This window comes from Entelurus aequoreus, linkage group LG14 (assembly GCF_033978785.1).
Source record: "Entelurus aequoreus isolate RoL-2023_Sb linkage group LG14, RoL_Eaeq_v1.1, whole genome shotgun sequence".
NCBI classification, from domain to species: Eukaryota; Metazoa; Chordata; class Actinopteri; order Syngnathiformes; family Syngnathidae; genus Entelurus; species Entelurus aequoreus.
In genome coordinates, this window is record NC_084744.1 from 34,969,632 (window position 1) to 34,995,239 (window position 25,608).

General features: G+C 37.5%; 1 protein-coding gene across 3 annotated transcripts in view; it reads right to left on the minus strand.

Annotated features, from left to right (window-relative positions):
* Positions 1–25,608, minus strand: part of LOC133665350 (E3 ubiquitin-protein ligase COP1) — a 50,790-nt gene that overhangs the window by 575 nt on the left and 24,607 nt on the right. For all 3 annotated transcript variants that reach the window (XM_062070628.1, XM_062070627.1, XM_062070629.1), the window contains 9 exons: positions 22,515–22,650; positions 22,290–22,433; positions 6,489–6,597; positions 6,338–6,419; positions 6,155–6,271; positions 4,512–4,629; positions 4,272–4,396; positions 4,033–4,193; positions 1,866–1,910 (listed from right to left, as the gene is read on the minus strand). In XM_062070628.1, coding sequence (XP_061926612.1) covers positions 1,866–1,910; positions 4,033–4,193; positions 4,272–4,396; positions 4,512–4,629; positions 6,155–6,271; positions 6,338–6,419; positions 6,489–6,597; positions 22,290–22,433; positions 22,515–22,650 — 1,037 coding nt within the window. The remainder of the gene's footprint in view (positions 1–1,865; positions 1,911–4,032; positions 4,194–4,271; positions 4,397–4,511; positions 4,630–6,154; positions 6,272–6,337; positions 6,420–6,488; positions 6,598–22,289; positions 22,434–22,514; positions 22,651–25,608) is intronic.

Below are 25,608 nucleotides of genomic sequence, written 5' to 3' on the forward strand. Positions count from 1 at the left end.
GTCTACCTGAGAATAAAGACAATACATGTTGTCTACTTGAGACTAAAGACGATACATGTCTACCTGAGACTAAAGACGATACATGTCGACCTGAGACTAAAGACTATACATGTTGTCTACCTGAGACTAAAGATGATACATGTTGTCTACTTGAGACTAAAGACGATACATGTCTACCTGAGACTAAAGACGATACATGTTGACCTGAGACTAAAGACTATACATGTTGTCTACCTGAGACTAAAGACGATACTTGTTGTCTACCTGAGACTAAAGACGATGCATGTCTACCTGAGACTAAAGACGATACATGATGTCTACCTGAGACTAAAGACTGTACATGTTGTCTACCTGAGACTAAAGACGATACTTGTTGTCTACCTGAGACTAAAGACGATACATGTTGTCTACTTGAGACTAAAGACGATACATGATGTCTACCTGAGGCTAAAGACGATACATGTTGTCTACCTGAGACTAAAGACGATACATGTTGTCTACCTGAGACTAAAGACGATACATTTCTACCTGAGACTAAAGACGATACTTGTTGTCTACCTGAGACTAAAGACGATACATGTCTACCTGAGACTAAAGACAATACATGTTGTCTACTTGAGACTAAAGACGATACATGTCTACCTGAGACTAAAGACGATACATGTCGACCTGACACTAAAGACTATACATGTTGTCTACCTGAGACTAAAGATGATACATGTTGTCTACTTGAGACTAAAGACGATACATGTCTACCTGAGAGTAAGACAATACATGTTGACCTGAGACTAAAGACTATACATGTTGTCTACCTGAGACTAAAGACGATACTTGTTGTCTACCTGAGACTAAAGACGATACAAATCTACCTGAGACTAAAGACGATACATGATGTCTACCTGAGACTAAAGACTATACATGTTGTCTACCTGAGACTAAAGACGATACTTGTTGTCTACCTGAGACTAAAGACGATACATGTTGTCTACTTGAGACTAAAGACAATACATGATGTCTACCTGAGGCTAAAGACGATACATGTTGTCTACCTGAGACTAAAGACGATACATGTTGTCTACCTGATACTAAAGACTATACATGTTGTCTACCTGAGACTAAAGACGATACTTGTTGTCTACCTGAGACTAAAGATGATACATGTTGTCTACTTGAGACTAAAGACGATACATGTTGTCTACCTGAGACTAAAAACGATACATGATGTCTACCTGAGGCTAAAGACGATACTTGCTGTCTACCTGAGACTAAAGACGATACATGTTGTCTCATTGAGACTAAAGACGATACATGTTGTCTACCTGAGACTAAAGACGATACATGTTGTCTACTTGAGACTAAAGACAATACATGATGTCTACCTGAGACTAAAGACGATACATGATGTCTACCTGAGGCTAAAGACGATACATGTTGTCTACCTGAGACTAGAGACGATACATGTTGTCTACCTGAGACTAAAGATGATACACAAAGTCTACCTGAGACTAACGACGATACATTTTGTCAACATAAGACTAAAGACAATACATGGTGTCTACCTGAGACTAAAGACGATACATGATGTCTACTTGAGACTAAAGACGATACATGTCTACCTTGGACTAAAGACTATACATGTTGTCTACCTGAGACTAAAGACGATACATGTTGTCTACTTGAGACTATTAATAAGAAGTATGGTAGAAGAGTGTGTAAATATAATGTATGATGATGATACCAAAAGTACAGTCATTAAGTATATTTGAAGAGTGTGTAAATAGAATATTTGATGATGATATCAAAAGTACACTCAAGTATTAATCAAGTATATTAGAAGTGTGTATTTCCAGAAGATGTTTCCTCACCTTGATAGTTCCTTGACTGTTGGCAGCAATCAGCACATTAGACTCCTGGACACAAGTAGAGGAGATGATCATGTCCATCACATGAGCAGTGATATCAATATTGATACACAAGTAGAGGAGATGATCATGTCCATCACATGAGCAGTGATATCAATATTGATACACAAGTAGAGGAGACGATCATGTCCATCACACACACACTGTGAATGTGCGGGGAGAAGCAGACTAGATAATAAAGTGCACTTACTCCATGTGGCACACTGTGAATGTGCGGGGAGAAGCAGACTAGATAATAAAGTGCACTTACTCCATGTGGCACACTGTGAATGTGTGGGGAGAAGCAGACTAGATAATAAAGTGCACTTACTCCATGTGGCACACTGTGAATGTGTGGGGAGAAGCAGACTAGATAATAAAGTGCACTAACTCCATGTGGCACACTGTGAATGTGTGGGGTGAAGCAGACTAGATAATAAAGTGCACTCACTCCATGTGGCACACTGTGAATGTGCGGGGAGAAGCAGACTAGATAATAAAGTGCACTCACTCCATGTGGCACACTGTGAATGTGCGGGGAGAAGCAGACTAGATAATAAAGTGCACTTACTCCATGTGGCACACTGTGAATGTGCGGGGAGAAGCAGACTAGATAATAAAGTGCACTTACTCCATGTGGCACACTGTGAATGTGTGGGGAGAAGCAGACTAGATAATAAAGTGCACTTACTCCATGTGGCACACTGTGAATGTGCGGGGAGAAGCAGACTAGATAATAAAGTGCACTTACTCCATGTGGCACACTGTGAATGTGTGGGGTGAAGCAGACTAGATAATAAAGTGCACTCACTCCATGTGGCACACTGTGAATGTGTGGGGAGAAGCAGACTAGATAATAAAGTACACTTACTCCATGTGGCACACTGTGAATGTGTGGGGAGAAGCAGACTAGATAATAAAGTGCACTCACTCCATGTGGCACACTGTGAATGTGTGGGGAGAAGCAGACTAGATAATAAAGTACACTTACTCCATGTGGCACACTGTGAATGTGTGGGGAGAAGCAGACTAGATAATAAAGTGCACTTACTCCATGTGGCACACTGTGAATGTGCGGGGAGAAGCAGACTAGATAATAAAGTGCACTTACTCCATGTGGCACACTGTGAATGTGCGGGGAGAAGCAGACTAGATAATAAAGTGCACTTACTCCATGTGGCACACTGTGAATGTGCGGGGAGAAGCAGACTAGATAATAAAGTGCACTTACTCCATGTGGCACACTGTGAATGTGCGGGGAGAAGCAGACTACATATTAAAGTGCACTTACTCCATGTGGCACACTGTGAATGTGCGGGGAGAAGCAGACTAGATAATAAAGTGCACTTACTCCATGTGGCACACTGTGAATGTGCGGGGAGAAGCAGACTAGATAATAAAGTGCACTTACTCCATGTGGCACACTGTGAATGTGCGGGGAGAAGCAGACTAGATAATAAAGTGCACTTACTCCATGTGGCACACTGTGAATGTGCGGGGAGAAGCAGACTAGATAATAAAGTGCACTTACTCCATGTGGCACACTGTGAATGTGTGGGGAGAAGCAGACTAGATAATAAAGTGCACTTACTCCATGTGGCACACTGTGAATGTGTGGGGAGAAGCAGATTAGATAATAAAGTGCACTCACTCCATGTGGCACACTGTGAATGTGTGGGGAGAAGCAGACTAGATAATAAAGTGCACTTACTCCATGTGGCACACTGTGAATGTGCGGGGAGAAGCAGACTAGATAATAAAGTGCACTTACTCCATGTGGCACACTGTGAATGTGCGGGGAGAAGCAGACTAGATAATAAAGTGCACTTACTCCATGTGGCACACTGTGAATGTGCGGGGAGAAGCAGACTAGATAATAAAGTGCACTTACTCCATGTGGCACACTGTGAATGTGCGGGGAGAAGCAGACTAGATAATAAAGTGCACTTACTCCATGTGGCACACTGTGAATGTGCGGGGAGAAGCAGACTAGATAATAAAGTGCACTTACTCCATGTGGCACACTGTGAATGTGCGGGGAGAAGCAGACTAGATAATAAAGTGCACTTACTCCATGTGGCACACTGAGAATGTGTGGGGAGAAGCAGACTAGATAATAAAGTGCACTTACTCCATGTGGCAGGGCCCTCCAGCAGACGGCGCTGACAAACTCGTTGGTGTCGTCCTCCTTCTTGTCCTTGTCCAGCACACTCTTCACCGTGTCAAACTTGAAGGTGAGCAGGGTCTTGGACAGTCCTTTGTAGTACAGGTAGAGGGAGTTGTTCTCACTTCCTGCGCAGACAGGAAGCAGACATTAGTACATAGTACAGGGGAGCAGCGTAAGGCAGGTAGGAAGGTAGGAGTGTTTACCACAGGCTACATAGTCTCCATTGGAGGCCAGGCCTACAAAGTTCTTCTCGTTGATGTGACCTTTGAAGGAGCGCAGGCAGTGAGGCTTGTTGACGTTCCACAGCTTCAACTGGCTGTCAGTAGACCTGACATGATCACATGACCACACACTTCAAGGAGCCAGCACACTCAACACAACACCTACCTGTCATCAACATTATATATATATATATATATGTTTAGTAAGATGAGCAGACTCACGCAGAAACGATCTCCTCCCCGTTGACAAACTTGGCGTAGGACACGGCCTTCCTGTGGCCCTTGAACACCATGATGGGCTGCTTGGTGTTGCGCAGGTCGTAGTAGTGGACACAGTGGTCTGCAAGGACAACACGCCTCATCTCAGTCACCTTCAATAAAGAGTATTCATGACTCTTGTCTTCAAACCTGCACTGATTATAGCAGACACTAAAACCAGTCACTATATGCTAAACATAACATCCACGTCACCAACTAAACATGTTCTACATAACTATGTCCTAAACAAAGACCACACCAAAACTATCACAATCACTATCCTGGCTCAGCCTCAGCCAGCATTACTAACACCAGCATGCTACCTTCACTGCTTGTGGACCACCGTCTGTGTACAAACTACACAAGCAGTCAAGTTGTCACCTTGTGTAAATGCTCAATAAAAAGAGAATCATTTTCAACTTATATTCAATTGAATAGACTGCAAAGACAAGATATTTCATGTTCACACTGACAAACTTTGTTCTTTTTGGCAAATAATCATGAACTTGGAATTGAATGGCAGCAACACATGGCAAAAAAGGCATTTTTTACCAGTGTGTCACATGGCCTTTCCTTTTAACAACACTCAGTAAAGGTCTGGGAACTGAGGAGACATTTTTGAAGTGGAATTATTTCCCATTCTTGCTTGATGTACAGCTTAAGTTGTTCAACAGTCTCCCTTCTCATATTTTAGACGCCACACATTTTCAATGGCAGGCCAGTCTAGTACCCACACTCTTTTACTATGAAGCCACGCTGTTGTAACACCTGGCTTGGCATTGTCTTGCTGAAATAAGCAGGTGCGTCCATGGTAACAACATATGTTGCTGTATGTACCTTTCAGCATTAATGGTGCCTTCACAGATGTGTAAGTTACCCATGTCTTGACCACTAATACACCCCCATACCATCACACTTTCACCCTAGAACATGTCTTGACCACTAATACACCCCCATACCATCACACATGCTGCCTTTTACACTTTCACCCTAGAACATGTCTTGACCACTAATACACCCCCATACCATCACACATGCTGCCTTTTACACTTTCACCCTAGAACATGTCTTGACCACTAATACACCCCCATACCATCACACATGCTTCCTTCTACACTTTCACCCTAGAACATGTCTTGACCACTAATACACCCCCATACCATCACACATGCTGCCTTTTACACTTTCACCCTAGAACAGTCCCCATGCTTCTTTTCCTCTTTGGTCCACAGTTTCCAAAAACAATTTGAAATGTGACCACAGACCACAGAAGACTTTTCCACTTTGCATCAGTCCATCTTCGATGAGCTCGGGCCGAGCCAAGCGTTTCTGGGTGTTGTTGATAAATGGCTGTGGCTTTGCATAGGAGAGTTTTAACTTGCATTTACAGATGTAGCGACCAACTGTAGTTACTGACAGTGGTTTTCTGAAGTGTTCCTGAGCCCATGTGGTGATATCCTTTACACACCGATGTGGCTTTTTGATGCAGTAGCGCCAAGGTGTGTAATATCATGGCTTATGTGCAGTGATTTCTCCAGATTCTCGGAACCTTTTGACGATATTACGGAGGGGGGGGGGCGCAAGCATAAGGAGGTGTGTGGGTTTACCTGCGCAGCCAAAGGCCAGGTGATAGCGGGAGGCTGGACTGAACTTGACACAGCAGACGTTGGCCTTGGCTTCGATGCTGGCCACAGAGTTGTCCAGGTTGGTGGACCACAGCTTGACTACAGTGCAGACATCTGGTGTGAGACACCTGAACAACATGGCTGACACCACCACTGGCTCGTTACCTTTGGCATCATCAGAACCAGACGCCAGCAACTTGGGGTCCATCAGGTTAAAGTCCACACTCCAGCAGCGCTTTTCATGTTCCTGTCAATCAAAGACAAGATCTTCTCCTCACGTCCTCAGACACAAAGTGTCAGCGACTCGGGCAAGTACCTGGTAGACTTTGGACCTCTGGCCGGTAAATCCATCCCATAATATGACCGTGCCCTCGTAGTCGCTGCTGGCCAGGAGGTTCTTGTGATAGCTGCTCCAGCTGATACAGCTGCAGCCACATGACATCATCATTAGTATTTACACATGAATATTGTATGACATCATCATTAGTATTTACACATGAATATTGTATGACCACATGACATCATCATTAGTATTTCCACATGAGTATTATATGTCTTTAAGGTAGACCACATGACATCATCATTAGTATTTCCACATGAATATTGTACGACCACATGACATCATCAATAGTATTTACACATGAATATTGTATGACATCATCATTAGTATTTACACATGAATATTGTATAACCACATGACATCATCATTAGTATTTACACATGAAATATTGTATGACCACATGACATCATCATTAGTATTTACACATGAATATTGTATGACCACATGACATCATCATTAGTATTTACACATGAATATTGTATAACCACATGACATCATCATTAGTATTTACACATGAAATATTGTATGACCACATGACATCATCATTAGTATTTACACATGAATATTGTATGACCACATGACATCATCATTAGTATTTACACATGAATATTGTATGACCACATGACATCATTAGTATTTACACATGAATATTGTATGACCACATGACATCATCATTAGTATTTACACATGAATATTGTATGACCACATGACATCATCATTAGTATTTACACATGAGTATTATATGTCTTTAAGGTAGACCACATGACATCATCATTAGTATTTACACATGAATATTATATATCTTTAAGGTAGACCACATGACATCATCATGAGTATTTACACATGAATATTATATGTCTTTAAGGTAGACCACATGACATCATCATTAGTATTTACACATGAATATTATATGTCTTTAATGTGTTTATGTACATGATCTTGTAGACCACATGACATCATCATTAGTACATGAATATTATATGTGTTTAATGTGTTTATGTACATGATCTTGTAGACCACATGACATCATCATTAGTACATGAATATTATATGTCTTTAATGTGTTTATGTACATGATCTTGTAGACCACATGACATCATCATTAGTACATGAATATTATATGTCTTTAATGTGTTTATGTACATGATCTTGTAGACCACATGACATCATCATTAGTACATGAATATTATATGTCTTTAATGTGTTTATGTACATGATCTTGTAGACCAGCCATGTTGTGTTTAATTGATCATCAAACACCTTCATTAGGTGTGTCTAAGAGGAGCGTCAACATTTACATGTCTAAATATGGAACATCTCCTGGGAAAATAGGTCAAAACATGACATTTGTCTACTTCATAATAACTATACACTTTATGGATGAAATACATTGGAAGGTTTCCTCCCGGGGAACATTTCAATAAAACAATTCATGTAGATTATAATTCACTTCTTCCTGGATGTTACAGAAAGTATGAGAATGTGTGAGCTGCTGCCTGCTCTTCTTTACTCATATCATCATCTGATATCTTTTCTGTCGTCTTCATTAGTCATGTGTGGATCAATACTGAAATATTGACACCACCGATCTTTGTACTGTAATATCCATTCTCAAATCAAAGTATTGCTACTTAAGTTCAGGGGTGTCCAACCCTTTTCCACCCAGGCCACATACTCAACATGTGTTTTAAAACACATATTGTGTCAGCTATGTATTATAGCTGTATATTATTATTATTATTTCAGCTTTTGCTCATTACATGCCCATGTTTTAATCCCTTTTCTAACATTATTACTGCTGTCTGCTGCCATGTAAGAATACAACTATAACAACTAGATGAGTGTGCTGAATGGAAGAATAGTTGGAATGTAGAAGACAGAGGTGGGACCAAGTCATTGCTTTGCAAGTCACAAGTAAGTCTCAAGTCTTTGCCCTCAAGTCTCGAGTCAAGTCCCGAGTCAAGACAGGCAAGTCCCGAGTCAAGTCCAAAGTCAAGACTGGAAAGTCTCAAGTCAAGTCACAAGTCCTGCATTTTGAGTTTCGAGTCCTTTCAAGTCCTTTTAACCACAGACTAATATTTTTACACAGATTGTGTATGCTTTTAAACCGCTGTATTTATTTATTAAAACAAGTGCATTTGAAATAGCAGGGAAAAAAACAGTACTGACATTGCAATTCATAATAGCACTATTAACCAGTCATTTTAATAGTTTAAACAATTTTAAACATTTAACTCATTCCTTTACAGAATAAACACATTTGCAAAAACAAGTGCAACTGTACTTATTTGTACAAAAGTGTTAACATTGTATTTCCATGGCATATTGCATTTGAACTAGTTCCACAGCACTTTCTATCCTGTTCTTACCTTATCTCATCTCATACTGTATGTGTGTTGATGTGTGCATACACATGAAAAACATAACAAAAACATGAACATAACAATGAACAGAGTTGTACTTTTTACATGTCAGGGCCCTATGCAATATGTACACATATTCTTAATATAGTATACATTTTACTGACCTTCATTTGACTATGTTTGTCTTTTTGTAGGTGGCTAAAATACACGGTGCTGCTGACCGCCGTCTAACGTTACGTTACTGTGTGTGATACATTGACTAACGTTACGTTACTGTGTGTGATACATTGACTAACGTTACGTTACTGTCTGTGATACATTGACTAACGTAACGTTATGTGCAGGTACCTCATGCCAGAGGTGTGGACTCGAGTCACATGACTTGGACTCGAGTCAGACTCGAGTCATGAATTTGATGACTTTGGACTCGACTTGACAAAATGTAAAGAGATTTGCAACTCGACTTAGACTTTAACATCAATGACTTGTGACTTCACTTGGACTTGAGTCTTTTGACTTGACATGACTTGCTACTTTCCCCAAAACCCAAAGATTAAAAAGTTATTTGGGAGCGCGCCGCTCCGTATTTTTCCTTTTCTTCGTCTGTGTCTACCAGCGTGTTGTTCCTGTCAGCTGGTGTGCTCTCAGTACAACAGCCAATCAAATTAGATCTACGCTGTTTTCATCCCACAGCTCTCATCCAATCAAATTGCAGGACAACCAATGAAGAAGAATTTTCAAACAATGCGGCAGTGAGAAACAATTATGCCAAAGTTAATTTCGTTCGGGTATTAAAACTACGACTCGGTCAACAAAAAACGAATAGCCCTATGCAAATCATGCAGTTCGAATATTATAGACGGAGACGTAACAACTTCCAACTTCGTTCGACATTTGAAGATGCACAAAGAAGGGTAAGTTTTGAATGTAAGCTAACGTTTATTGGCTAAGTAACGTGACTTTTATTTGCTGTGTAGTTAAATCAGTGAGGCTGTAAACTCACTGCTAACGTTATAACCATAGACATCTTATAAGTAGACGCAGCATCGCGCGCTACTGCCTACAGGCGCAGACGAGACGCGGGGCCGCCATCTTGGAGTGGTGATCCGCTCCACTAGTGCAATTCATTTGGCAGGAGCAATGAACTGTCAGCGCATTTAATTCATTTTACCTCACTGAATACCACTCATTTTCACGCGCTTTTTTGTTATACGTGTAGCTATGATAAAGGACACATGTTTTGGCGTGTTTTATTATTCATAGTTTGCTTAACAGTAATATAATATTCTTATACGCTATAAGTGACCAGACGTCCGAGATCAAAACTGGGAATATAATCCCAGAGAAAGGGGAAAAAAACGGTCAGCTATTTTTAAATTGAAGAAATAATATGATTAGGTCATATATACATGCGTATATCCTACATAAACAATGTATTAATACATTAGATATCTATATATCTTATAGACTGTATCTCTGTTGCTGCAGCAGCAGAGAGTTTATTCTGTCTTGACACTTTGTATTGATATTTTGTATTACATTCTTCCCTTAAATGATCATGTTTACAGTGATTGTTTTATATGTATTTTTTATCTATGTCGCTTTGGATAAAAGCGTCTGCCAAATACTTCAACATAAACATATATAAACACCTGTAAGTCTTTATATCAGCTAAAACCACCAATCTGTTTCACTGGATTCAGAATAAAACCAAATTCTGTCTTACCCAACAATGTTAGTATTTGAATATTGTTACTTGAAGACGTATTCCTGGTTACAATTATACTGTTAAGAAAGTATTGTCTTATATTTTGCCTAAAATGAGAATGCATCATAATCAGTGGCGGCTGGTGAATTTTGTTTTAGGTGGGGCTGAAAGTTTGTAAACCAAACCCCTGTAGGGGCGTCATCCTCCCCCAGAAGATTTCTTTGTGATTTTCACATACAAATATTAAAGATCTTTGCTCCTTCTCAACTCTGTGGTAATATTATTTTCATAAAATACAACCAATAGTACATTAATGTTAAATCTTACTTGTGAAAAGTAATCACCCGATTTCTATTTTCAACAGTCCGCTCATTTGAGTTGGAAAACGCTGAACACCATCTTTGTTTTCTACCTGTCAACTGTCAGTTTAGGCTGCTCGCCGGCTCCTCATCACCACTTCAAGATGGCGGCCAAATTGCTCGTGTCACAGCAGCCAATGCTGCGTCTACTTATAAGATGTCTATGGTTATAACGTCATTGCAAACACGGCAATATGTTGCGTCCGCTGCAGTTCGCTACCTTATTCATACTTTTTGTCAAGTGATTTTTTTTAAGCAGGGTTGCATGAGGTACCTATACATAACGTTACGTTAGTCAATGTATCACACACAGTAACGTAACGTTAGACGGCGATCAGCAGCACCGCGTATTTTAGCCACCTACAAAAACACAAACATAGTCAAATAAAGGTCAGTTAAAATGTATACTATATTAAGAATATGTGTACATATTGCATAGGGCCCTGACATCTAAAAAGTACAACTCTGTTCATTGTTTTGTTCATGTTTTTGTTATGTTTTTCATATGTACGCACACATCAACACACATACAGTATGAGATGAGATCAATGAGATAAGGTAAGAACAGGATAGAAACTGCTGTGGAACTACCGGTAGTTACAATGCAATGTGCCAAGGAAATACAATGTTAACACTTTTGTGCAAATAAGTACAGTTGCACTTGTTTTTTCAAATGTGTTTATTCTGTAAAGGAATTAGTTAAATGTTTAAAATGACTGGATAATAGTGCTATTATGAAGTGCAATGTCAGCACTATTTTTTTTCCTGCAATTTCAAATGCACTTGTTTTAATAAATAAATACAGCGTTTTAAAAGCATACACAATCTGTGTAAATATATTAGTCTGTGGTTAAAAGGACTTGAAAGGACTCGAAATTCAAAATGCAGGACTTGGGACTTGACTTGAGACTTTCCAGTCTTGACTTTGGACTTGACTCGGGACTTGCCTGTCTTGACTCGGGACTTGACTCGAGACTTGAGGGCAAAGACTTGAGACTTACTTGTGACTTGCAAAGCAATGACTTGGTCCCACCTCTGCCTCATGCAACCCTGCTTAAAAAAATCACTTGACAAAAAGTATGAATAAGGTAGCGAACTGCAGTGGACGCAACAGATTGCCATGTTTGCAATGACGTTATAACCATAGACATCTTATAAGTAGACGCAGTATTGGTTGCTGTGACGTGAGCAAATTGCATCTTGAAGTGGTGATGAGGAGCCGGCGAGCAGCCTAAACTGACAGTTGACAGGTAAAAAACAAAGATGGTGTTCAGCGTTTTCCTGCTCAAATGAGCGGACTGTTGAAAATAGGAATCGGGGGATTACTTTTCACAAGTAAGATTTAACATGAACATGAATGGTTGTATTTTGTGAAAAGAATATTAGCACAGAGTTGAGAAGGAGCAAAGATCTTCAATATTTGTATGTGAAAATCACAAATAAATCTTCTGGGGGAGGATGACGCCCCTACAGGGGTTTGGTTTACAAACTTTCAGCCCCACCTAAAACAAAATTCACCAGCCGCCACTGATTATGATGCATTCTCATTTTAGGCAAAATATAAGACAATACTTTCTTAACAGTATAATTGTAACCAGGAAGAAGTCTTCAAGTAACAATATTCAAATACTAACATTGTTGGGTAAGACAGCATTTGGTTTTATTCTGAATCCAGTGAAACAGATTGGTGGTTTTAGCTGATATAAAGACTTTCAGGTGCTTATATATGTTGAAGTATTTGGCAGACACTTTTATCCAAAGCGACATACATACGAAATACATATATAACAATCAGTATAAACATGATCATTTAAGGGAAGAATGTAATAGAAAATATCAATACAAAGTGTCAAGACAGAATAAACTCTGCTGCTGCAGCAACAGAGATACAGTCTATAAGATATATAGATATCTAATGTATTCATACATTGTTTATGTAGCATGTATATATATAACCTAATCATATTGTTTCTTCAATTTAAAAATAGCTGACCGTTTTTTTCCCCCTTCTCTGGGATTATATTCCCAGTTTTGATCTCGGACGTCTGGTCACTTATAGCGTATAAGAATATTATATTACTGTTAAGCAAACTATGAATAATAAAACATGTGTCCTTTATCATAGCTACACGTATGACGTGAAAATGAGTGGTATTCAGTGAGGTAAAATGAATTAAATGCGCTGACAGTTCATTGCTCCTGCCAAATGAATTGCACCGAGTGGAGCGGATCACCACTCCAAGATGGCGGCCCCGCGTCTCGTCTGCGCCAGTAGGCAGTAGCGTTCGATGCTTCGTCTACTTATAAGATGTCTATGGTTATAACGTCAGCAGTGAGTTTGCAGCCTCACTCATTTAACTACACAGCAAATAAAAGTCACGTTACTTAGCCAATAAACGTTAGCTTACATCCAAAACTTACCCTTCTTTGTGCAACTTCAAATGTCCAACCAAGTTGGAAGTTGTTGCGTCTCCGTCTGTAATATTCCAACTGCGTGATTTGCATACGGCAATTCCTTTTTTGTTGACCAAGTCGTAGTTTTTATACCCGAACGAAACCAACTTTGGTATAAATCTTTCTCACTGGCGCGTTGTTTGACAACTCTTGTTCATTGGTTGTCCTGCAATTTGATTGGCTGAATGCTGTGTGATGAAAACAGCGTGGATCTAATTTGATTGGCTGTTGTACTGAGAGCACACACGCTGACACGCAGCACACACATACAAAATGAAAGCTACGGAGCGCTCCCAAATAACTTTTTAAACTTTAGGTTTTGGGGGAAGTAGCAAGTCATGTCAAGTCAAAAGGCTCAAGTCCAAGTGAAGTCACAAGTCATTGATGTTAAAGTCTAAGTCCAGTTGCAAGTCTCTTTACATTTTGTCAAGTCCAGTCTAAAGTCATCAAAATCATGACTCGAGTCTGACTCGAGTCCAAGTCATGTGACTCGAGTCCACACCTCTGGTAGAAGAGTTTGAAAAGGGGAATTAGGTTTGGAACTTGTGAAAGTGTTAGTTGGATGAGTGGAATGTGTTGATGTTGGAATGGTTTGAATAGTTTGAAAAATGTGGGAATTGTGCAACTTGGAAAAATGTCCCATTCATTTCAATGGCAACTTCCTGGAAATTTTGGGAAAAGCTGGATTTTTGTGAAAATGATTAAGAGCATGAATGTTCTGAAAGAGCTGAATCGGTTGGTGTTGGAATTGGTCAAGAAATGTTGAAGCAGTAACAGTTTTCTAATTGGAAAATGGTATAACGGAATTTTGGGAAAACTGGGAATTTTTCAAGTTCTTAAACCAACTTGTTTTTTTTGTCCTGACTAAGAGGAATGTTTTGACGGTGGAACGCGTGAAGTGGGATGAAAAGGTTGGAAATAAGGTTAGAAAAAACCAGGAATTCCTGGAAATTTAATGAACGTGGAAAAACACACCACATGACTTTACCACCATCTACTATGTCATTATACACACATACAATGTTTGAATTTCCAGGATGAGTTGAATGTGTTGAAGGGGGGATGGTTTGAAAAATGTGGGAATTGTGGACATTTGAAAAATGGCCAATTCATTTTGAATGGGGAAAATGTACCCTTAAAACTGGGAATTCTAGGAAATCTGGAATTTCTTTTTAGAATTGGTGAAGTAGAGCACACAATTCCTGAACAGGCTGAATATTTTGAAGTTGGAACAGTTTGACATGGATGAAAAATGTGGGAGTTGTGCAACTTGGAAAAATGTCCCATTCATTTCAATGGCAACTTCCTGGAAATTTTGGGAAAAGCGGGATTTTTGTGAAAATGATTAAGAGCATGAATGTTCTGAAAGAGCTGAATCGGTTGGTGTTGGAATTGGTCAAGAAATGTTGAAGCAGTAACAGTTTTCTAATTGGAAAATGGTATAACGGAATTTGGGGAAAACTGGGAATTTTTCAAGTTCTTAAACCAACTTGTTTTTTTTGTCCTGACTAAGAGGAATGTTTTGACAGTGGAACGCGTGAAGTGGGATGAAAAATGTGAAAGGAGTCTTTGCACTAAAAAAGGTTGGAAATAAGGTTTAAAAAAAAAACCCCAGGAATTCCTGGAAATTTGTTGAACGTGGAAAAACACCACATGACTTTACCACCATCTACTATGTCATTATACACACATACAATGTTTGAATTTCCAGGATGAGTTGAATGTGTTGAAGGGGGAATAGGTTGAAAAATGTGGGAATTGTGGACATTTGAAAAATGGCCAATTAATTTTGAATGGGGAAAATGTACCCTTAAAACTGGGAATTCTAGGAAATCTGGAATTTCTTTTTAGAATACTTGAAGTAGAGCACACAATTCCTGAACAGGCTGAATATTTTGAAGTTGGAACAGTTTGACATGGATGAGAAATGTGGGAGTTGTGGAACTCTGAAAAATGTCCCATTCATTTCAATGGGAATTTCATGGAAATTTGGGGAAAAGCGGGATTTTTGTGAAAATGATTAAGAGCATGAATGTTCTGAAAGAGCTGAATCGGTTGGTGTTGGAATTGGTCAAGAAATGTTGAAGCAGTAACAGTTTTCTAATTGGAAAATGGTATAACGGAATTTTGGGAAAACTGGGAATTTTTCAAGTTCTTAAACCAACTTTTTTTTTTTGTCCTGACTAAGAGGAATGTTTTGACGGTGGAACGCGTGAAGTGGGATGAAAAGGTTGGAAATAAGGTTAGAAAAAACCAGGAATTCCTGGAAATTTAATGAACGTGGAAAAACCCACCACATGACTTTACCACCATCTACTATGTCATTATACACACATACAATGTTTGAATTTCCAGGATGAGTTGAATGTGTTGAAGGGGGGATGGTTTGAAAAATGTGGGAATTGTGGACATTTGAAAAATGGCCAATTCATTTTGAATGGGGAAAATGTACCCTTAAAACTGGGAATTCTAGGAAATCTGGAATTTCTTTTTAGAATTGGTGAAGTAGAGCACACAATTCCTGAACAGGCTGAATATTTTGAAGTTGGAACAGTTTGACATGGATGAAAAATGTGGGAGTTGTGCAACTTGGAAAAATGTCCCATTCATTTCAATGGCAACTTCCTGGAAATTTTGGGAAAAGCGGGATTTTTGTGAAAATGATTAAGAGCATGAATGTTCTGAAAGAGCTGAATCGGTTGGTGTTGGAATTGGTCAAGAAATGTTGAAGCAGTAACAGTTTTCTAATTGGAAAATGGTATAACGGAATTTGGGGAAAACTGGGAATTTTTCAAGTTCTTAAACCAACTTGTTTTTTTTGTCCTGACTAAGAGGAATGTTTTGACAGTGGAACGCGTGAAGTGGGATGAAAAATGTGAAAGGAGTCTTTGCACTAAAAAAGGTTGGAAATAAGGTTTAAAAAAAAAAAACCCAGGAATTCCTGGAAATTTGTTGAACGTGGAAAAACACCACATGACTTTACCACCATCTACTATGTCATTATACACACATACAATGTTTGAATTTCCAGGATGAGTTGAATGTGTTGAAGGGGGAATAGGTTGAAAAATGTGGGAATTGTGGACATTTGAAAAATGGCCAATTAATTTTGAATGGGGAAAATGTACCCTTAAAACTGGGAATTCTAGGAAATCTGGAATTTCTTTTTAGAATACTTGAAGTAGAGCACACAATTCCTGAACAGGCTGAATATTTTGAAGTTGGAACAGTTTGACATGGATGAAAAATGTGGGAGTTGTGGAACTCTGAAAAATGTCCCATTCATTTCAATGGGAATTTCATGGAAATTTGGGGAAAAGCGGGATTTTTGTGAAAATGATTAAGAGCATGAATGTTCTGAAAGAGCTGAATCGGTTGGTGTTGGAATTGGTCAAGAAATGTTGAAGCAGTAACAGTTTTCTAATTGGAAAATGGTATAACGGAATTTTGGGAAAACTGGGAATTTTTCAAGTTCTTAAACCAACTTGGTTTTTTTGTCCTGACTAAGAGGAATGTTTTGATGGTGGAACGCGTGAAGTGGGATGAAAAGGTTGGAAATAAGGTTAGAAAAAACCAGGAATTCCTGGAAATTTAATGAACGTGGAAAAACACACCACATGACTTTACCACCATCTACTATGTCATTATACACACATACAATGTTTGAATTTCCAGGATGAGTTGAATGTGTTGAAGGGGGGATGGTTTGAAAAATGTGGGAATTGTGGACATTTGAAAAATGGCCAATTCATTTTGAATGGGGAAAATGTACCCTTAAAACTGGGAATTCTAGGAAATCTGGAATTTCTTTTTAGAATTGGTGAAGTAGAGCACACAATTCCTGAACAGGCTGAATATTTTGAAGTTGGAACAGTTTGACATGGATGAAAAATGTGGGAGTTGTGCAACTTGGAAAAATGTCCCATTCATTTCAATGGCAGCTTCCTGGAAATTTTGGGAAAAGCGGGATTTTTGTGAAAATGATTAAGAGCATGAATGTTCTGAAAGAGCTGAATCGGTTGGTGTTGGAATTGGTCAAGAAATGTTGAAGCAGTAACAGTTTTCTAATTGGAAAATGGTATAACGGAATTTGGGGAAAACTGGGAATTTTTCAAGTTCTTAAACCAACTTGTTTTTTTTGTCCTGACTAAGAGGAATGTTTTGACAGTGGAACGCGTGAAGTGGGATGAAAAATGTGAAAGGAGTCTTTGCACTAAAAAAGGTTGGAAATAAGGTTTAAAAAAAAAAAACCCAGGAATTCCTGGAAATTTGTTGAACGTGGAAAAACACCACATGACTTTACCACCATCTACTATGTCATTATACACACATACAATGTTTGAATTTCCAGGATGAGTTGAATGTGTTGAAGGGGGAATAGGTTGAAAAATGTGGGAATTGTGGACATTTGAAAAATGGCCAATTAATTTTGAATGGGGAAAATGTACCCTTAAAACTGGGAATTCTAGGAAATCTGGAATTTCTTTTTAGAATACTTGAAGTAGAGCACACAATTCCTGAACAGGCTGAATATTTTGAAGTTGGAACAGTTTGACATGGATGAAAAATGTGGGAGTTGTGGAACTCTGAAAAATGTCCCATTCATTTCAGTGGGAATTTCATGGAAATTTGGGGAAAAGCGGGATTTTTGTGAAAATGATTAAGAGCATGAATGTTCTGAAAGAGCTGAATCGGTTGGTGTTGGAATTGGTCAAGAAATGTTGAAGCAGTAACAGTTTTCTAATTGGAAAATGGTATAACGGAATTTTGGGAAAACTGGGAATTTTTCAAGTTCTTAAACCAACTTGGTTTTTTTGTCCTGACTAAGAGGAATGTTTTGACGGTGGAACGCGTGAAGTGGGATGAAAAGGTTGGAAATAAGGTTAGAAAAAACCAGGAATTCCTGGAAATTTAATGAACGTGGAAAAACCCACCACATGACTTTACCACCATCTACTATGTCATTATACACACATACAATGTTTGAATTTCCAGGATGAGTTGAATGTGTTGAAGGGGGGATGGTTTGAAAAATGTGGGAATTGTGGACATTTGAAAAATGGCCAATTCATTTTGAATGGGGAAAATGTACCCTTAAAACTGGGAATTCTAGGAAATCTGGAATTTCTTTTTAGAATTGGTGAAGTAGAGCACACAATTCCTGAACAGGCTGAATATTTTGAAGTTGGAACAGTTTGACATGGATGAAAAATGTGGGAGTTGTGCAACTTGGAAAAATGTCCCATTCATTTCAATGGCAACTTCCTGGAAATTTTGGGAAAAGCGGGATTTTTGTGAAAATGATTAAGAGCATGAATGTTCTGAAAGAGCTGAATCGGTTGGTGTTGGAATTGGTCAAGAAATGTTGAAGCAGTAACAGTTTTCTAATTGGAAAATGGTATAATGGAATTTTGGGAAAACTGGGAATTTTTCAAGTTCTTAAACCAACTTGGTTTTTTTGTCCTGACTAAGAGGAATGTTTTGACGGTGGAACGCGTGAAGTGGGATGAAAAGGTTGGAAATAAGGTTTAAAAAAAAAAAAACAGGAATTCCTGGAAATTTGTTGAACGTGGAAAAACACCACATGACTTTACCACCATCTACTATGTCATTATACACACATACAATGTTTGAATTTCCAGGATGAGTTGAATGTGTTGAAGGGGGAATGGGTTGAAAAATGTGGGAATTGTGGACATTTGAAAAATGGCCAATTCATTTTGAATGGGGAAAATGTCTCTAAAAACTGGGAATTCTAGGAAATCTGGATTTTTTCTTTAGAATTGGTGAAGTAGAGCACACAATTCCTGAACAGGCTGAATATTTTGAAGTTGGAACAGTTTGACATGGATGAAAAATGTGGGAGTTGTGGAACTCTGAAAAATGTCCCATTCATTTCAATGGGAATTTCATGAAAATTTGGGGAATTTCGGGAAAAGCAGGAATTTTTTGTGAAAACGCTAAAAAATTGGAATGTTCGGAATGGTGTTGGAATTTTTCAAATCGGTCAAGAAATGTTAACATTTTTAATTGAGAAATGGTATTGTGGAATTCCAGGAAAACAGGGAATTTTTCCACTTTAAAAAAAAAAATACAGTTTTTTGTTCTGATTAAGAGGAATGTTTGGACAGTGGATCGGTTGAAGTGGGTTGAAAAATGTGGGAGGAGTAGTCCATAGAAAAAAGGGTTTGAAAAAAGGGAATTCCTGGAATTGTTTTGAACTTGGAACAATGATAGTTTGAATGTCCAGGATGAGCGATATGTTGAAGGAATGGTTTGAATCGCTTGAAAAATGTGGAAGGTAGAGTGTAGAGTGCGCCAAAACCTGGAGAATAATAATAATAATAATAATAATAATAATAATAATAATAATAAATAGATGAATTTTGCTGTAGAAAACCATGTGTGAATGTTTTGGAACATTCACACAATAATAATAATAATAAATACAATAATTTTGCTGTAGAAAAGCATATGTGTGAATGTTTTGGAACAGTCACACAATAATAATAATAATAATAATAATAAATACATTAATTATGGTGTAGAAAACCATATATGTGAATGTTTTGGAACAGTCACACAATAATAATAATAATAATAATAATAAATAGATTAATTTTGGTGTAGAAAAGCATATGTGTGAATGTTTTGGAACAGTCACACAATAATAATAATAATAATAATAATAAATAGATTAATTTTGGTGTAGAAAACCATATATGTGAATGTTTTGGAACAGTCACACAATAATAATAATAATAATAAATAGATTAATTTTGGTGTAGAAAAACATATGTGTGAATGTTTTGGAACAGTCACACAATAATAATAATAATAATAATAATAATAATAAATAGATTAATTTTGGTGTAGAAAACCATATGTGTGAATGTTTTGGAACAGTCACACAATAATAATAGTAATTAATTAATTAATTTTGGTGTAGAAAAGCATATGTGTGAATGTTTTGGAACAGTCACAGAATAATAATAATAATAATAATAAATAGATTAATTTTGGTGTAGAAAACCATATGTGTGAATGTTTTGGAACAGTCACACAATTATAATAATAATAATAATAAATAGAATAATTTTGGTGTAGAAAATCATGTGTGAATGTTTTGGAACAGTCACACAATTATAATAATAATAATAATAAATGGAATAATTTTGGTGTAGAAAACCATATATGTGAATGTTTTGGAACAGTCACACAATAATAATAATAATAATAAATAGATTAATTTTGGTGTAGAAAAACATATGTGTGAATGTTTTGGAACAGTCACACAATAATACTAATAATAATAAATAGATTAATTTTGGTGTAGAAAACCATATGTGTGAATGTTTTGGAACAGTCACACAATAATAATAGTAATTAATTAATTAATTAATTTTGGTGTAGAAAAGCATATGTGTGAATATGTGTGAATGTTTTGGAACAGTCACAGAATAATAATAATAATAATAAATAGATTAATTTTGGTGTAGAAAACCATATGTGTGAATGTTTTGGAACAGTCACACAATTATAATAATAATAATAATAAATAGAATAATTTTGGTGTAGAAAATCATGTGTGAATGTTTTGGAACAGTCACACAATTATAATAATAATAATAATAATAAATAGATTCATTTTGGTGTAGAAAACTAAATATGTGAGGGTTTTGGAACAGTCACACAATAATAATAATAATTATAAATATAATAATTTTGGTGTAGAAAAGCATATATGTGAATGTTTTGGAACAGTCACACAATTATAATAATAATAATAATAATAAATAGAATAATTTTGGTGTAGAAAATCATGTGTGAATGTTTTGGAACAGTCACACAATTATAATAATAATAATAATAATAAATAAATTCATTTTGGTGTTGAAAACCAAATATGTGAATGTTTTGTGACAGTCACACAATAATAATAATAATAATAAATAGATTAATTTTGGTGTAGAAAACCATATGTGTGAATGTTTTGGAACAGTCACACAATAATAATAATAATAATAATAATAAATAGATTAATTTTGGTGTAGAAAACCATATGTGTGAATGTTTTGGAACAGTCACACAATAATAATAATAATAATAATAAATAATAGAATAATTTTGGTGTAGAAAAGCATATGTGTGAATGATTTGGAACATTCACAAAATAATAATAATAAATAGAATAATTTTGGTGTAGAAAAGCATGTGTGAATGTTTTGGAACATTCACACAATACCGTAATAATAATAATAAATAGAAGAATGTTGGTGTAGAAAAGCAATGTTTTGGAACATTCACACAATAATATTGTGTAACTGCATAAGGTTGTGTGTGAAAAATGTTGCAGGTACAAAAATACGAATGTTCAGTTACTTAACATTGTTTAATGTGGTTGTACTTTTTCTAATGATTTTAATAATCAGTTAGTATTTTATTTGTAATGAACCAACTAAACTTTGTTTATATTAGATTTTGATTTTGAGAGCTTGTAATATTTTGGATCAGGGATGTCTAAACTTATTACACCAAAGTCAAGTATGGGGGAGAATTCTGATATTTTTAAAAATAATGTAAAAACAAAACATTGTGACTAAGTATTATCATTATTAGTATTTACCTCGTGTACATTCCCATTGGGTTCTTACATTTGACTGTTGTTTTTACAAGATAAATGTGACGGCAAGAAAATCATTGAGTCTTCATGTCCATCATCTCTGTCACCTTACTGATTGAATGATGGATCATGAAACTGGTGGCGCTCCTTGAATTAATGAGCCCACGCTGCCAGTGTTGCAGACAGAGGCTTGTCGAGCGACCCCATCATCCAAAACGCCAGGAAAGAAGGACAAAAACTGGATTTCCTGGCAAAACTTGGAACTCTTACCTGATTTTGGAATTGCAGGTCATTTCATTGACAGGATAGTGGATGTCCACCGCGTCTTGGATCACCGTGCCGTACTCAAACACCTTGATCTTCTTTGTCACGCCGGCAATGGCAAAGTAGTCACAATCTCGGTCAAACTCGATGCTGCAACATAAAAAGTAGGTAGAAGGGTTGATCTGCTGCATCATTCTTATGCTCGCCAATGAGAGCCGATGTCTTTGATACCTGGACACGATACTGGAGCCATTGTAGAGGTCGCTGGCGTAGGAGAGCGTGGCCAAGGGCCTGACAGAGTTGTAGCGCGTGAACTTGGACAGACACTCCTTGAAGTCATCCAGCTGGTTCAAAGTCCTGCCTTCATCTGACACACACAAGTCACAGTAGTAGTGCACACCTTCAAAACACTAGCCATCGTTTACAAACAACTAGGAAATGAAGTGTCGCCGGGAATTTCCTGTCAACGCTGAAGAGCCAAAGCCAAAGTAGCGTCAAGTAACAAAAAAATATGAGGAAAATGAGCTAAAAGGGCTAGCATGCTAACAGTACTATGCTAATAATAGCAAATACCAAAATATATGACACTGTAGTTTATACCTGCTAAATTAGTCAGAATGTTTTTTGTGAGCAACAAGTATGAGCTCCAATCACTCTATCACAAAAAAATAAGAGTTGTAGACATTTTTGGAAACTCAAGACAGCCATGACATGATGTTCTTTACAAGTGTATGTACACTTTTGACCACCACTGTGTATATATACTGTGGAACGCCCTCCCTGACCACCTGAGGGCACCACAGACTGGGATGCTTTTAAAAAAGGCTTAAAAACCCTTCTTTTTTAAAAAAGCCTTTTTTTAGATATATGCGTGCTAGTTCTACTTTTTAATTTGTATTATCTTTTTATTTATTTTTTAATACACTGTAGCACTTTGAGGTTGTTTGCTCAATGGAAAGTGCTTTTTACAAATAAAATCTATTATTATTATTATTATTACATACACAAACATAGTAGGGGTGTAACAGTACGTGTATTTGTATTGAACCGTTTCGGTACGGGGGTTCCGGTTCGGTTCGGAGGTGTATCGAACGAGTTTCCACACGGACATAATAAGTAGCGTAACGCACGTTGTGTAAACAATGCACACCGAGGCACAACACACGGCATGCTAGCAGCTAACGGGCTAGAATAGACTGACCATACGTCCTCTTTTCACCGGACATGTCCTCTTTTGCGGAGCTGTCAGGGCGGAGTTTCTTAAATGCCTCAAATGTCCGGCATTTTGAGTTAGGCTTGCGTGTATTTTCAATGTACGTTCAGGGTTAAGAAGGGGTTAAAAACAAAACAAACAGCAGCATTGGTGAGGGAGGGGCAGAGACAAAGAGAGAGAGAGAGAGAGAGTTATGATAAACGCGCATCTGCTTTTTATCCATAGATTTATCACATTTCATTTGTTATTATCTATAGCAGGGGTGTCAAAAGTGTGCCCCGGAGGCCATTTGCGGCCCACAGCTAATGTTTTAAAGGCCCACGGCACATTCTAAAAAGACTAATCAAATAAACAAAAACATAACAAAAGTGAAATAAAAAAGCTTTCAAGGTTAAATGTCATTTAGACAAAGTTGCAATGTTGACTAATAAAACAAAGCTGTTTTTTTTTTCCTTTCAAACTGTCATTGCTCAAAACATAATATTGAATCAAAATCAATGTTATTGTGAATTATTGACCTATCCAAGGTTCCCATTACTTCACATCAAATATTACACTAAGACAAATATTTTTGGTGGAAGATTTTGCAAATTTGGTAAATAAATAACCCAAAAATGTATATTTTGTTGTTATCTTACTGTACCGAAAATGAACCGAACCGTGACCTCTAAACCGAGGTACGTACCGAACCAACATTTTTGTGTACCGTTACACCCCTAATACATACACATACATACATATATATACTGTACATACACATATATACATATACCGTATTTTCCGCACCATAAGCCGCACCTAAAAACCACAATTTTTCTCAAAAGCAGACAGTGCGCCTTATATATGGATTAATATTCATATTTATTTTCATAAAGTTTAGGTCTCGCAACTACGGTAAACAGCCGCCATCTTTTTTCCCCGTAAAAGAGGAAGCGCTTCTTCTTCTACGGTAAGCAACCGCCAAGGTGAGCACCCGCCCCCGTAGAAGAAGAAGCGCGCGGATATTACGTTTCATTTCATTTGTGTATTTCTGTAAAGACAACAAAATGTCTCCTACTAAGAGACACGTGTACAAGGTTCCACTGACTTTTGATATTCATGTGAACCGCACTGTGGATACAACGGGAGCACGTACGGTGAATATTCGCACCACAGGGAATGAGAAGTCGTCCTACTGTGGTTCTAGCTTGCCATGCTAACGGCCAGAAACTTCCACCCACGGTGATATTCAAAAGGAAGACCTTGCCAAAAGAGAACTTTCCAGCCGGCGTCATCATAAAAGCTACCTCGAAGGGATGGATGGATGAAGAAAAGATGAGCGATGATAGACGTTTACGCGAAGACACCGGGTGACTTTTTTCACGCAGCGCCGTTCCTGTTGATCTATGACTGCATGCGCGTCCACATCACAGATGGTGTCAAAAAACAAGTGAAGCACACCGAAGAAGAACAATTCGAGGGATTTGTGGATGAGTAATAACTTCAGAAAGTGAGCTTTAAATGTTTGTTTTGTGTGTCGTGTGACACTAACGTATGAGCAACGTTGAGTTATTGATGTTGCTATTGCTCTGCACTATTTTGAGTGTTACTATTTTTGTGATTGCACATTTGTACATTACATTTTGGGAGTGAACAGAGTTGTTAGAACGCTGGTTTGTAATATATTATTAAAGTTTGACTGACCTATCTGACTGTTTTGTTGACATTCCCTTTAGCGTAGCGTAGGTGCGGCTAATAGCACGGGGCGGCTAATAGGTAAACAAAGTTTTGAAATATTCCGTTCATTAAACGTGCGGCTAATAACACGGGGCGCCTTATGGTGCGGAAAATACGGTACATATATATACACACACATATATATACATATATAAGTATATATACATATATATGTATATATACATATATATATATATATATAAGTATACATATATAAACACTAGGGATGTCCGATAATGGCTTTTTGCCGATATCCGATATTCCGATATTGTCCAACTCTTTAATTACCGATACCGATATCAACCGATACATGCAGTCGTGGAATTAACACATTATTATGCCTAATTTGGACAACCAGGTATGGTGAAGATAAGGTCCTTTTTAAAAAAAAAAATA